Below are 14,444 nucleotides of genomic sequence, written 5' to 3' on the forward strand. Positions count from 1 at the left end.
AGGCCACCTGCCCACTCAGTCTTCTCTCCTCCCCGCCCATCAACAGCCACCTGCCAAGAGGAGGGACCGGCCAAGGCAGGGGCAAGGGAAAAGCCGCCCAGCTGCTCTGTTCTGAGCCCCTCAGCCCTATCCAGCCAGGGATTAGGAATCGAGGATTCTTCTAGGCACCAGAGGATCCAGTAGGAAAAGCCCAGTGAAGAGAAAGAAACAGCATGAGAAAGAGAGGAAGGTGCAGGCACCACTTACTGTGAAGCTGTCTATGTTCTGAGCGGAAGAGGAAAGCAGGGGAAAGAGACAGAAAGAGCAGAGAGGAGGCAGTTATACAGATCACCAAGGGCTGGAAATGGGCCAAGCTCTAGCTCCCCCAAACTTCGTTCTCCTGGGATCTCCCGTATGCACAAGGGCCCAGCCCCTAGTCTGAAGCCCTGGGCACTAGTTCTCCCCTGAGCTGAGACATGAGCAGACCCTACCCCTGGAGACGGAGGTACATACCCTCAGCTCCACCCACTTGTCCAAAAGCCTTCGATCACTGAACTCGCACAGCAGCCCTGAGGACGTAATGCAGAAGGTACTGTCCGCCTTCTTTCCTCTGCCACAGGCCACATCAGTGAATAGGTTGTTCCGTAGCTCTCCCAGCAGCCCTGAGCGGCCCAGCAAGGGCACAGTGGCATTCACCTGTGGAGGCACACCACTGTTATACCCCCATCCACCCCGAGCCTGCCCCTGGAAACTAGGCCCTAGGAGAGGACAGGGGATGCCCCCAGCACCCCCTTGCTCTTTGGGCCTACTCCTCAGCCCAGACAGCATCTGGCTCATCCAAAACTTCTGCATGACTGCTGGGAATGCAGAGAGAGGCCCAAGTGGGGCTGAGTCTCCTGGGGTGGACTGGGCAGGCCCTGGCAGGGGCCTTGGTGGCTACCCCCAGCTTCAGCACCTCACCTTTGAGGTCTTGCTGTCATCAAGATACCAGAATTTGATGTGCCGGTTGCCTGCAGTGACAAAGTAGCTGCAATCCTCAGAGAAGGACACTGCTGTCACCCGACTGGACACCTTGTTGGAGGCCACCACAATGTTTTTCTGGAGGGGATGCCAAAGGAAAAATCAAGGCTCTGTCTCTTGGAGCTAAGAAGACAGTGACTCAGAGAATGGACGAGAATTAGAATTTGTACTTGAAAAAGTGTTTCTTTCCAGAATTTACTGGCCAGAAAAAGAGGGGTGGGGAAATAATCCCTTTCTAGAGGAGCTGAAAAGATTCGTTTCCTGCAGAAGTCCTTGAAGGCATAAAGCTAGCCCCTTCAACCAACATGCTTGGCCACACAGTTGCTCTTTTCTGCTTCAAATAACTTTCTAGAATGAGAATGGTTCAGTGGGGTGGAATAGAGCAGTGCAGGTCAGCAGTCTCTTGCCTCCCCAGCTGACACTTGACCCCTGTGAGGCTGTCAGGCCACCCTACCCAGCCGCTCACCTTCCAGGCCCACACATTGACGATCATGTCATGCTGATAGCCCACAGAGACAATGTACTTGGCGCTAGGAGAGAAGGCCACACAAGCCACACCATACTTGTGCTCCTGCAGCTCGGCCACCTGGCTGCGCTCTGCCACGTCCCAAACCCGCACGGCAGGCATGTGCCCACTCTGCAGGGAGGCAAGAACTGGAAGTGAGTTCTTGAGTTCTCCACAGGAATACAGCCCCACTTCGTCTTCCAGAGTGGGGCCCTCGCCTCCTCAGCTACTGGATACCATCACTTCCCCAGCCAAAAGTCAAGGCAGAGTACAGAGGAAATATGATAAAGATCTGAGGGCAACAGTGATTATCAGGGAGAAAGTGGCCTCGGATTTTAGTCAGCATCTCTGGGTGGCCGTCTGTACTTCGGGTTGTTCAAAGCTCCCTGAATGGTTCTGATGGGCAGCCGGCATTGAGAGCCACTACCACTCAGGTCTATTTCTGCCCCTAGTAAGACTATGCCGCCGGGACAGAAGTGTTCCTCCTGAGCCCAGCAGGGGGCCCCCGGGGGTAAGGAATAGTTAAGGCAGTGGTTTCCAAAGCACGCTTCCTTCACCAGCAGCAGCAGCACTCTCTGGGAACTTGTTACAAATGCACATTTCAGACCCCCATCCCAGACCTACAGAATCAGAAACTCTGAGGACCAGCCTAGCGATGTGTGCTTTCACAAGCCCTCCAGGTGATTCTGATGTACACTAAAGCTTGAGAACCACTATTTTAAAGTATAGCAAAAACCAGGATTTGGTGTCTGTTTCAGAAGCCAAAGTGACAGTAGGCCTAGGACTGCAGCTCTCTGCGGAGGCCAGGACACCTGCCCTCTTTACAGTACTGCCAGCCCTCTTCCTCACTCACCTCTCCAGTGACCAAATACTTGCCATCAGGGGAGAAGGCAAGGGCAGTGATGGTTTTCCTGCAAGAGATGGGGAGGCTCAGAGGGGCACTGGCAGCCTGGCCTAAGCCTAGCCCCCTCCCAGCCTCTCAAAAGGTGAGACCAGCAGACACCAATGGCACATGCGGCACTTCCCCATCTGGCCTTAGGGCCCAACCAGGTCCCAGCCCCCAGAGCCATAGAGACTCTAGACAGTGCCCTTCTCATAGCTCCCAGAAGGAAGAGGTATCCTGAGGACCCCCAGCCCATTTACCTGGAACTGTTGAGGATGTGGTGCTGTTTGTGTTTCCGGGGACTGAACAACACAACCACACACCTGAGGAGATGAGCAGACAACAGGCTCAGCAGCAAACCACAGATCCCCCAGGAGCCCTCCAGGCCACCCATGACTTCCAGTCACTAGGCAGAGGGAGCTGGGTAGAAAGAGCTCAGAAGGGCTCCACTGTTTTTTTCCTTTTCTTTCTTTCTTTTTTTTTTTTTTTTGAGACAGGGTCTTACTCTGTCACCCTAGCCAGAGTGCGGTGGTACAAACATGGCTCAGTGCAGCCTCAACTTGCAAGCTCAAGCAATCCTCCCACCTTAGCCTCCCTAGTAGCTGGAACCACAGGCATGTGCCACCATGCAAGCTAATCTTTGTATTTTATTTTATTTATTTATTTATTTTTTTGTAGACACAGGATCTTGCCACGTTGCCCAGGCTGCTCCCAAACTCTTGAGCTCAAGTGATCTGCCTCCCAAAGTGCTGGGATTACAGGCATAAGCCACCATGCCCAGCCTCCACTGCTTTCTCCTGGCAACCTGTTCTTGCTCCTTTTCCCCACCCAAGAGGAACTATCTCTGTAGCCCCATGAGGGTGAAAAGGTTCCCTGGAAGCCTGTCCCCCCAGCCAGGCCCCTAAATACCAGCTCTATCTCTGGCCATACCCACAAAGGGCAGCAGGGACACAGGCCATCTACCCCAGGAAAGGGTGTAGGAGAGAAGAAGAAATGTGATTTGGGCAAAGCAGGCCTCAGGTGCACAGCCCGTTCACAGGCTTGGGGCCACACGTGTATCAAGCATGTGTGCCTTAAGATGTAAGGCCTCTCACGTGTGCACCCATGTGTGTACTTGGCAAGAGCTGGCCCCCCACACCCTCCATGTGTTGAATGAGGAAGGAACTGGGAGGCGAGGCAGGGGCCACACAGCAGAGAGGCTCAGTAAGATGGGGTAGGGGGATAGAGATAGCCTGAGAAGGCCTGGGAAAGCCTTACAGTGCCACAGAGGTCCCAAGCCCCACCCTGAGAATCTCTGGCCCCAAGAAACCTGAGAAGAGCCCCCCTACTGCCAGAGGCAGAATCAGGGACTCTGCCTGCCTCGCAGAGAAGACGGGGGCAACCTCTCCCACCAGGCAGCAAGGCTGCTGGATGGAATCAGGTCCTGCCTTTCCAGAAGCAGCTCTGGAGACAGAAGCTGGGTAGTAGGAATCAGGGGCAAGAAGCCAAAGGCCAATAGCCAGGCAGCTTCTCTTTAGGCTTCCTGGCTGTCAGCAGGCCCTGGCCCGTTGCCCCTTCTGCCTCAACTCTTCATTAGCACTGGAACTAGCAGACAACAGCAAGCCTGGAGACTGCGAATAGGAAAGGCAGGGAGGAGAGAAAGAGGAGACAGCTACTTCCCCCAGACCTAATTTTCCCTAGTGGGACCCCACTGCAGCCCCCATATCTGAATGCCACTACTGGCTGGAAACTTGAAGGGAGGTAGGTGCAAGTTGCTAGTGAGTGCTAAGCATCTTGGGCTCAATAAACCACTTCGATATGCACATTTGGGGACACTGGGACCTCCAATGTGACTAGATATGCCCAGAACGGCCAGGCTGACCAACAGCTATGGAATTCCTGAGTCATATCATTTTCTCCTCTAACCCCTCAACTCTTCCTGTTTTTTTCCTCCTTCTTTCTCCATTTCCTACTCTTTCCTTGTTCCTGTTTCCTTTCTCTGTTTTTTTGAGACAAAGTCTCACTATGTTGCCCAAACTGGTCTTGAACTCCTGGGCTCAAGTAATCCTCCTGCCTCATCCTCCCAAGTAGCTGGGATTAGAGGCTCATGCCACCCTGCTCAGCCCTTCCTTCTTTTTTTTTTTTTTTTTTTTTTGAGGCAGGGTCTCACTCTGTCACCCAGGCTGGACTGCAGTGGCACCATGGCACCATCACAGCTCCCTAAAGTCTCGACCTCCTGGGCTCAAGCAATCCTCCCATCTCAGCCTCCCAAGTAGTGGGATTACAGGCACATGCCACCATACCCAGTTAATTTTTGTATTTTTTGTAGAGATGGGGTTTTGCCATGTTGCCCAGGCTGGTCTTGAACTCCTTTCTCTTTTTATACCACCTTCTAGTCTCCTGCTTCCCCTTCTAGAATGTCACAGTCAGGAGGGTTTTAAAAAGTATGACAGGCCGCGCACAGTGGCTCATGCCTATAATCCCGGCACTTCGGGAGGCAGAGACAGGCAGATCACCTGAGGTCAGGAGTTCGAGATCAGGCTGGCCAACATGGTAAAACCCCATCTCTACTAAAAATACAAAAATAAGTCAGGTGTGGTGGTGGGCACCTGTAATCCCAGCTACTTGGGAGGCTGAGGCAGGAGAATTGCTTGAACCCAGGAGGTGAAGGTTGCAATGAGTTGAGATCATGCCATTGCACTCCAGCCTGGGTGACAAGAACTAGACTCTGTCTCAAAAAAAAAAAAAAAAGTATGACAAAAGCAAGATGGCTTTGGAAACTCTGCACCCCATCACTCTTGAGCAGGCAAATGAAAATTGTAACAGAGCCGGGCATGGTGGCTCACGCCTGTAATCCCAGCACTTTGGGAGGCTGAGGCAGGCAGATCACGAGGTCAGGAGATCGAGACCATCCTGGCTAACATGGTGAAACCTCGTCTCTATTAAAAATACAAAAATTAGCCAGGCATGGTGGTGGGCGCCTGTAGTCCCAGCTACTGGGGAGGCTGAGGCAGGAGAATGGTGTGAACCCAGGAGGCGGAGCTTGCAGCGAGCCAAAATCATACCACTGCACTCCAGCCTGGGTGACAGAGAGAGACTCGGTCTACAAAAAAAGAAAGAAAGAAAGAAAGAAAGAAAATCATAAGAGTTCAAAGTCCACAGATTTAGATTTTGTTTTCCTTTTTTTTGAGATGGAGTCTCACTCTGTCACCCAGGCTGGAGTGTGGTGGCGTGATCTCGGCTCACTGCAACCTCCACCTCACAGGTTCAAGCAATTCTCCTGTCTCAGCCTCCCCAGTAGCTGGGATTACAGGCACCCATCACCAAGCCTGGCTAATTTTTTTATATTTTTAGTAGAGACGTGATTCCACTATATTGGTAAGGCTGGTCTCAAACTCCTGACCTCAGGTGATCCATCCACCTTGGCTTCCCAAAGTGTTGGGATTACAGGCATGAGCCACTGTGCCCAGCCAGATTTAGATATTTAGGTTTTAATACTTCATGCAGTATATGAAAAGTAATAGCCCCAGGCCTGCCACCATCATGAATTCAGAGCCCAGAAAGTTCTCAGTGGTCAAACAACGTTTTCTGAACCTTCTTGCAATCTGTGCTGACCTGAGGCCCTCTACAGGCTCCTCTCTCCAGCAAAGGCTCTAGTCTGAATGGGGACAGGTTCCCTAGCTTTCTGATTAGTTACACAGGAACCACGGTAAAGGGCTTCAGCTGAGAGTTGATCTAATTGAATTGACTTGATGCATAATCCAGCCAACCATATTCCAAATCCGGAAAAACTGGGCTCTATTTGCAAGTTTATGAGTTTTCCCTTAATTCTCACCCCAAAGCAGCATTTCAGCCTTTAAAGGATAGTGCATTAGACTGCTTAAAACACTTTCCAAGTCACTGCATACAAACTCAGTCTTCCTGGGACACAATATCCTCTGTTTCCTCCTTCTCCTATGTTCAGCTGCATGGTGGAAGAAGGGTGAATGGTGTGTGTGTGTGTGTGTAGGAACACTACGTAGATAGAAGGATGACTGGCTAGAGGCAATGAGGCAATCTCTCCCTCCTCTAACATCCCCCTGCCCCCAGTATAGCCTAAGAAATTCTCAGATGTGCCATGGAAGAGCTAAGCAAGAAAAGGAAACACACAGAGGTCATCCCTTAAGCAACTATTTTTATTTCTAATTATTGATATTTGGAAGCCACCCAACAAGAGAAAGAGAGCATGCAACCACGGTCACAGCTCCACATGCAGGGACGGTAATGCAGATGCTGAAGTGAGAGCAGCATGGCCAGGGCTCCCTGTGTGCTTGACTTGTTGAGGCCCTCCTGACCTGTTCTCAAAAGCACCAAGGAGCCCTCTCAGCCTTCTTGGTGAACTGTGAGCAAGCTCCTAGGTCAGCCGGGGAGAGGAGTGCGGGGCACGGTTTGTATCAATCTTTCTCTCCACATCCCCTGACCCTGCCCAGCAGGGTAAGCCCTTGCTGCAGTGCTGGCTGGGACCCACCACATGCCAAGGGCTGGGTTGGCCCAACCAGCTGAGTCCTGCAACTCAGCACCCGAGGGTGCAGGGCGGCTGCTCGCTCTCACGGGAGGACATAAGGCCTCAGCCTGGGGGAGTCACGCTGTGGAGTACCGGCTCCAGGTGCTGGGCCCACTGCCCAGGAAGGGCCAAGCCTTCAACATCCCCCTTCCCTACACAAGTCCAGGCCTGCTGCTACCACAAAGAGCCCAGGATTCCCATAGGATCCACCTCCTACCACTCTCCATCCCCCGGATGGGATGAGCTGTGCATGGGGCAGCACAGACACAGGGAACAGGACACACAAGGTCAACCAGGGACCCTGGGCCTTTGAATTGTTTTCTTTCAGACCAGGTAAAATCTGAGAATGACTCACAGAAGCATACCAAAGGAGTTTCTAGCCTCGCTCAAATGTCACCCTCCAGCCCTATTTATCATTACAAGCCTACCTCCGTCACTGCTACTGCTTATACTGTTTCCAAAGCACACATCAATTTGTAATCATGCTTATAACTTACATTGAGGGTGGGGATCCATCTTCACACACCAGACTGCCAGTTCTGTGAGGATGGTATTTTTGGTCTGCTTTACTTACTGTTAAGTTCCCAGGGCCTAGACAATAGGCCCTCAGTAATTATTTGTAAACGAGTGAATATATCTTCAAGTCACTAGCTGCAAGATCTCAAAGCCATGGCTGCCAAGGAATCTCCTGGGTAGCAGTGTGAACGAGGGCCCTGGGGAGAGGTCCATGGTTCTCCCGTACCTCAGGCATTTAGGACTCCTTGAAGCTCAAGGGCAGTGTACAGGTGGAAAGAGCAGAACACTGAGGTCACAGGCCTGTCTGCTAACACACTGCGTGATCCTGGGCACCAGGTCCCAGCCTTTTCTTCTCTCAGGTCCACCTGGTCTCTCTACTGTCCCTGGCGAATGCAATACAGTGAGTAAGAAGGTAGCTCTGTGTTCCTTCAGCTCAGGTGTCACGAGAACACAGCTCAGGAGGAGAATTCTATCACACCCAGTTCAATGCTTCAAAGCTGAGGATCTCAGCATCAATTTTAACATGGTGTGAGGAAATAGAGGGCCTCCTCAGGAGAGCAGGGGGTTCCCTCTTCTCCTCCCCACTTAAATCAACCAAGAGATCTCTTCTTAGCTGCCAGACACACCCCGTCACCTCGCTGGGACACTTCCCACCGCAGCGGGAGAGGAGCAGCTGTGCACAGGGCACTCACCCAGGCCACTCTGGCATGGGAGCCAGGAGAAACCCATTCTCAGGACTGGGCACAGGGGCCCAAAGGCTGTGCTGGGCTCGAAGGCCCATCAACCTTCCACCAGCCAGCTGAGGAAAAGGCCCAACTCAAGGGTGTTCAACTCAACTAAGTCTCTCAAAGGGGCTGTCTGGCATCCTCTAGTAGGGGGGCTTCCCGTGGGGAAACAACGGCCAAGGGATGTAGGAGCCACTAGGACAGGCTCCATGCTCAGCCTGGAGCTCCTACTCACCTCTGCCTGACACACTGCCCGCCCTCCTTTCCTGTGCTGTTCCATTTCCTTTCAGAAAACTTTGTTTTGGTTTGATATTCGCCTCTGGGCCTCAGAGAATTTTCTGAGTTTTGTTTCTCTCCTTGTTTCTAGGATACCTGAGCTGGCTCCCAGAGCAACAGGCACAGGAGGAACAAGAGCGTGGGGGCTGGGGGCAGTGTAAGGATGATCAGATAAGAAAACCAGGGAGATGAGGAGGGAGGTGAAGAACCTGCTTGTGCTCACACAGAATCTGGTGGCCCCCAACATCACAGCAGCACATCAGGGAGTTCTAGAACACAGCAAAACTCAAACACCCAGAAAGAGGCCATTTGCACAGACAACTTGAAGTTCCAAGAAATCAAAAGGTCAGCGAACAGATTAGGGGCACTGCCCAGGGGTGGCCTAAGCCAAGCACACACACTCAGGAAACCTACTAGAGGTTCCATCAGGGAAGCCTGTACACCACCTGGAAGGATCATGCCTCCCAGGCACATGCACTGGGCTGAGACCTGCTCATAAACATGCATAAGCACACGCCCTTAAAGGCCAGGCCTGGAGTCCAGGGGTGTGTGAGGAAGAAAGCGGGCAGGACTCCACACTCCCCAGGGCAGGGACACAGGGCTCAGCATGCACCAAGCAGCACCCCAAGGCCTTTTCTGCCTATGCTACATCCAGCCCCAGCCCCACCTCCAACAAGAGGGAACCTGGCTTTCCCAGGCAGAGGCAAGAACAAGTGGAATTCCCCTGAGGCAGGCTGCACAAACTTATCCAGTAGAGAGGTCTTTCCATCAACTTGCTTCTCTAAGGGAAAATGGAGCCCAGCCCAGCCTTTGCCAGGCAGAGCCCGTGTGGCTCCCACAGCACCCCTACTGCAGCCATTAAACACCAGAGGACCACTTGGGAGAGACACTGACCCCAAACCCAGGGGCAGAAGTCTCCCTTGCACAGACTGAGCTGCCCATAAATGGGGCTCTTCTCATTCAAAGGGCAGGTAGGCAGCTTACAGGAAAAGCCATTTGTTAAAAATAAGCAGAAAGTGGCCGGGCACAGTGGCTCACACCTGTAATCCCAGCACTTTGGGAGGCCAATGTGGGCAGATCACCTGAGGTCGGGAGTTCGAGACCAGCCTGACCAACATGGAGAAACCCCGTCTCTACTAAAAATACAAAATTAGCTGGGCCTGACAGCACATGCCTGTAATCCCAGCTACTCGGGAGGCTGAGGCAGGAGAACTGCTTGAACCCAGGAGGTGGAGGTTGCGGTGAGCCGAGATCATGCCATTGCACTCCAGCCTGGGCAACAAGAGTGAAACTCTGTCTCAAAAAAAAACAGTGTGGTCTTCCCCCGCTCTGTGCCATTTTAACAATCAGAGCTCTACAGTCATACTACTTGGGTTAGAACCCCAATACACACACTAGCTATGTTACCTCAAGCAAACTCCTTAAACTTTTTGGTTTTTTTAAGAGGCAGGGTTTCACTGTGTCACCCAAGCTGGAGTACAATGGCACAATCATAGTTTACTGCAGCCTTAACCTCCTGGGCTCAAGCAATCCTCCCGCCTCATCCTCCCCAGTTGCTGGGACTACAGGCACATGCCACTATACCCAGCTAATTTTTTTTATTTTTACTTTTTGGTAGAGACAGGGTTCTCACTATGTTGCCCAGGCTGGTTTCAAATTCTTGGTCTCAAGCAATCCTCCCACCTTGGCTTCCCAAAGCCACTGCACCCCGCCTGCTTAACCTCTTTTTTTTTTTTTTTTTTTTGAGATGGAGTCTCGCTCAGCCGCTCAGGCTGGAGTGCAGTGGCGCGATCTTGGCTCACTGCAACCACCGTCTCCTGGGTTCAAGCGATTCTCCCGTCTCAAGCCTCCCGAGTAACTGGGACTACCAGCACCCGCCATCATGCCAAGCTAATTTTTGTATTTTGGTAGAGACAAGATTTCACCAGGCTGGTCTTGAACTCCTGACCTCAGGTGATCCGCCCACCTTGCCCTCCCAAAGTGCTAGGATTATAGGCGTGAGCCACTGCACTCTGCCTGCTTGACCTCTTTGAATCTCAATTTTCTCCTCTAAAATAGGAGGGTGATAATAGTACACACCTCAGAGCGTTGCTCAGAATATTAAATAATTCATATAAAGTGCTTAAAAAGTACCTGGCATAGAATAAGTACAGTCATACGTCACATAATAACATTTTGGTCAACAGTGAAGGGCATGTATGACAGTAGTGCCGTAAGATTATAATGGAGCTAAAATATTCCTGTCACTTAGTGACATCTTGATGATCCGGACCCTATGTAGTTCTATGCGCTAGGCTAATGTGTGTGTTTTTGTCTTTGTTTTTAACAAAAAAGTTTAAAAAGTTAAAAATAAAATTTAAAGCTTATAGAAGATAAAAAGAAAATACTTTTCGGTCAGGCACGGTAGCTCATGCCTGTAATGCCAGCACTTAGGGAGCCCAAGGCGGGCAGATCACTTGAGGTCATTAGTTCAAGACCAGCCTGGCCAACATGGCGAAACCCCATCTCTAATAAAAATACAAAAATTAGCCAGGCGTGGTGGCAGGAGCCTGTAATCCCAGCTACTCAGGAGGCTGAGGCAGGAGAATCACTTGAACCCAGGAGGCAGAGGTTGCAGTGAGCTAAGATCGTGCCACTGCATTCCAGCCTGGGTGACAGAGGGAGACTCCATCCTGGAAAAAAGATAAAAGAAAAATATTTTTGTATAGCTGTACTGTGTTTGTGTTTTAAGCTAAGTGTTACTACAAGAGTCAAAAAGTTTAAAAAAAAAGTTTATAAAACGTAAGAAAGTTATAGTAAGTTAGGTTAATCTATTATTGAATATATGTTTTTAAAATAAATTTAGTGTGGCCAAGTGTACAGTGTTTGTAAAGTGTACAGTAATGTTCTGGGCACTCACACTCACTCACCACTCACTCACTGACTCACCCAGAACAACTTCCAGTCCTGGAAACTCCATTCATGGTAAGTGCCTTATACAGGTGTGCCTTTTTAAAACATATTTTATATGATATTTTTACCATACTTTTTCTATGTTTAAATATACAAATACCATTGTCTTAGGATTACGTACAGTATTCAGTACAGTAACCTGCTGTGCAGGTTTGTAGCCCAGGCGCAACCAGCTACATCATGTAGCCTAGGTATGTAGTAGGCTATACCATCTAGGGTTCGTGTAAGTACACTCTGTACTGTTCACTCAACAACGAAATTGCCAAATGACACATTTCTCAGAACATATCCCCATCATTAAGTGACACATGACTGTACTTGATTGATAAAGGTAGCTTTTTTTGGTGGTGGCTTGTTTTTTTTAAGACAGACTCTCTCTGTCGCCCAGGCTGGAGTGCAGTGGCGCAATCTGGGCTCACTGCAACCTCCACCTCCTGGGTTCAAGTGATTCTCATGCTTCAGCCTCCCAAGCAGCTGGGACTACCAGCGCCCGCCATCATGCCTGGAAAATTTTTTTGTGTTTTTAGTAGAGACAGGGTTTCAACATGTTGGCCAGGCTGGTCTCCAACTCCTGACCTCAAGTGATCTGCCCACCTTGGCCTCCCAAGGTACTGGGATTACAGGCGTGAGCCACCGGGCCCAGCCTGATAAAGGAAGCTTTTTTGATGAGGTGATAAAATTAAGCAAATCATGTATCTAGTATAAAAACTATAAAAGTTGCTATGAAAATTACATTGGGGAATGAACTAGGCATTACCAAGTTAATGGTAGAGTAAGAAAGGTACAGCAGTAGCCCTACTCATTTTCACATTCCTGTGCCTATCAGCATGGAACAGAGGGAGCCGGAAGCAGGAGGGGTTCCAAGCTTTCTCCAGAAGCCTGAAGAAACTATGGTTGGAGGTTTCCCACTTGTAGGAGCAGAGGAGTGAAAAGGCAGCAAGAGAAAGAATAGTGGCCCCACTCCCCTACTTCTCTTCTATGGCACTGATCTCTCCCAAAGCGACTAGAACAGATGAATATTCATAACAGCATTATTCATAATAGCTAAGAAGTAGAAACAACCCAAATGTCCATCCACTGAAGAATAGATAAAATGTGCTACATCCATCCAGTAGAATATTATTCAACCACAAAAAGGAATAAGGTAGCAATACAAGCTGTGACATAGATTAACCCTGAAAACATTATGCTGGCCAGGCATGGTAGCTCACGCATGTAATCCCAGCACTTTGGGAAGCTGAAGCGGGAGGATTGCTTGAGCCCAGGAGTTTGAAACTAACCTAGGCAATAGAGTTAGACCCTGTCTCTACAAAAAATGGAAAAATTAGCTGGGCATGCTGGCACACACCCATAGCTCCAGCTACTCAGGAGGCTAAGGCAGGAGGCTGAGGCTGCAGTCAGCCATGATCATACCACTGCACTCCAGGCTGGGCAACAAAAAGAAGCCAGTTACAAAAGGCCAAATACAGTGTTATCTGATTCCGTTTATATGAAATATCCAGAATAGGCAAATTAATGGAGACAGTGGTTGCCTAGGGATGAAGGTCTGGTAACGTGGGGTGGGAATGAAAAGTGACTGATAAGAATGGGGCCAGGCACCATCACGCCTGTAATCCCAGCACTTTGGGTGGCTGAGGCAGGTAGATGGCTTGAGCTCAGGAGTTCAAGACCAGCCTGGGCAATGTGGTGAAACCCCATCTCTACAAAAAATTAGCCGGGCATGGGGCAGTGCGCCTGTAGTCCCAGCTACTCGGGAGGCTGAGGTGGGAGGATTGCTTGAGTATCGGGGGCGGAGGTGCAGTGAGCTGACATCGAACCACTGCACTCCAGCCTAGGCGACAGAGCCAGAACCTGTCTCAAAAAAAAAAAAAAAAAAAAAAGGGAACAAGATCATGAAAATGTCCTAAATTTGATTGTGGTGATGGGTGCACAACTCTGTGAATATACTAAAAAACTACTGAATTGGGTATTTTAAATAGTGAGTTATATGGTATGTGAATTACATCTCAATAAAGCTGTTTTTTAAATGACTAGAAGGTAGTTATTGAAGACGGTGCTGGGAACTGTGTGTAACATAAAGTGTAAATCTGTGTGTGGGAGGTGGGGTAGATAACAGAAAAGCAGGACAGGATAGCAACAATGACAGCACCAGACAAGGAACCTTTACCTGGTCCTGCGTCTCTTTACAAAAATGACAACAAAACATTAACCTGTATCTATCTTCCAGAAGATACCAGAAAACCCCTGCCCACCCCAACTGCTCTGGCGTGGCTATAAATTCCCATGCATCAAGATCTCTTCCAAGGCACTTACTTACCCTGCTGGGTAGGCAACTAAACCTGATCGGGGGTCACAGGCAAGTCCTCTGCCTCCAGACACTGTAATTCCCAGCACCTTCTCCAAGGTCACCTGTTAGAGGAAGACAGAAGTGACATGTTATAGACAGAGTGTGTTTGGGAAGAAGGTGCTGAAGGTACTTAGGACCATTCTGAGGTACTGGCTACTTTCCAGACACCCATGTCTTCAGGAGAATGGAGCTATGACTTCTGCAGCTTCTTCTGTTCTGCCCACCGGGCTTCTTGATCACACGGGAAAAACCCAGCGTGCATCACCTATTTTCAGCAGGGCTCAGTCTGCTGGTACCACAGGAAAGAAAACCAACTCATTAAAGCATAACTCATGGCCACAGAGGAACAAGCATTCCCCAAAACCAGGAAGGCACCATGTATAAGCTAGAGCCTGGGATCCCCAGACTAGACTCTTGGGTCTGTGAGACTTGGGTGAGGCCACCAATCTTTGTGCTTTGGCAGGCATAAAGGAAAGGCCACTCTGACCTACCAAGAGCCAAAAGAATGTTAGGTATCAATTAGGTGACTCAGAATATCCCTGACCTTTGCATTCTGTCATGTTCTTCCCCTCTGTCAGAGGGCTCCACCTCCCAAATGTCTGCCAGTTCGTACAGACTACAATCCAAGGAGGCACAAACAGGGCTTAATACTGTGTTTTACAAAGCACCGATGCTCAGGGTACTCTAATTATTATTATTAAGCCGCAACTCCCACAGAG

At 50.0% G+C, this 14,444-nt stretch overlaps 1 protein-coding gene across 4 annotated transcripts in view; it reads right to left on the bottom strand.

Annotated features, from left to right (window-relative positions):
* MAPKBP1 (mitogen-activated protein kinase binding protein 1) overlaps positions 1-14,444 on the bottom strand; it is a 55,311-nt gene that overhangs the window by 14,275 nt on the left and 26,592 nt on the right. For 3 of the 4 annotated variants that reach the window (XM_030814255.1, XM_003266756.4, XM_030814254.1), the window contains 7 exons: positions 13,696-13,787; positions 2,648-2,710; positions 2,358-2,415; positions 1,466-1,636; positions 940-1,077; positions 493-675; positions 247-264 (listed from right to left, as the gene is read on the bottom strand). In XM_030814255.1, the coding sequence (XP_030670115.1) occupies positions 247-264; positions 493-675; positions 940-1,077; positions 1,466-1,636; positions 2,358-2,415; positions 2,648-2,710; positions 13,696-13,787 (723 nt within the window). The remainder of the gene's footprint in view (positions 1-246; positions 265-492; positions 676-939; positions 1,078-1,465; positions 1,637-2,357; positions 2,416-2,647; positions 2,711-13,695; positions 13,788-14,444) is intronic. The other variant, XM_003266757.4, reaches the window with a different exon arrangement.

The sequence above is a fragment of the Nomascus leucogenys genome, chromosome 6 (genome assembly GCF_006542625.1).
Source record: "Nomascus leucogenys isolate Asia chromosome 6, Asia_NLE_v1, whole genome shotgun sequence".
NCBI classification, from domain to species: Eukaryota; Metazoa; Chordata; class Mammalia; order Primates; family Hylobatidae; genus Nomascus; species Nomascus leucogenys.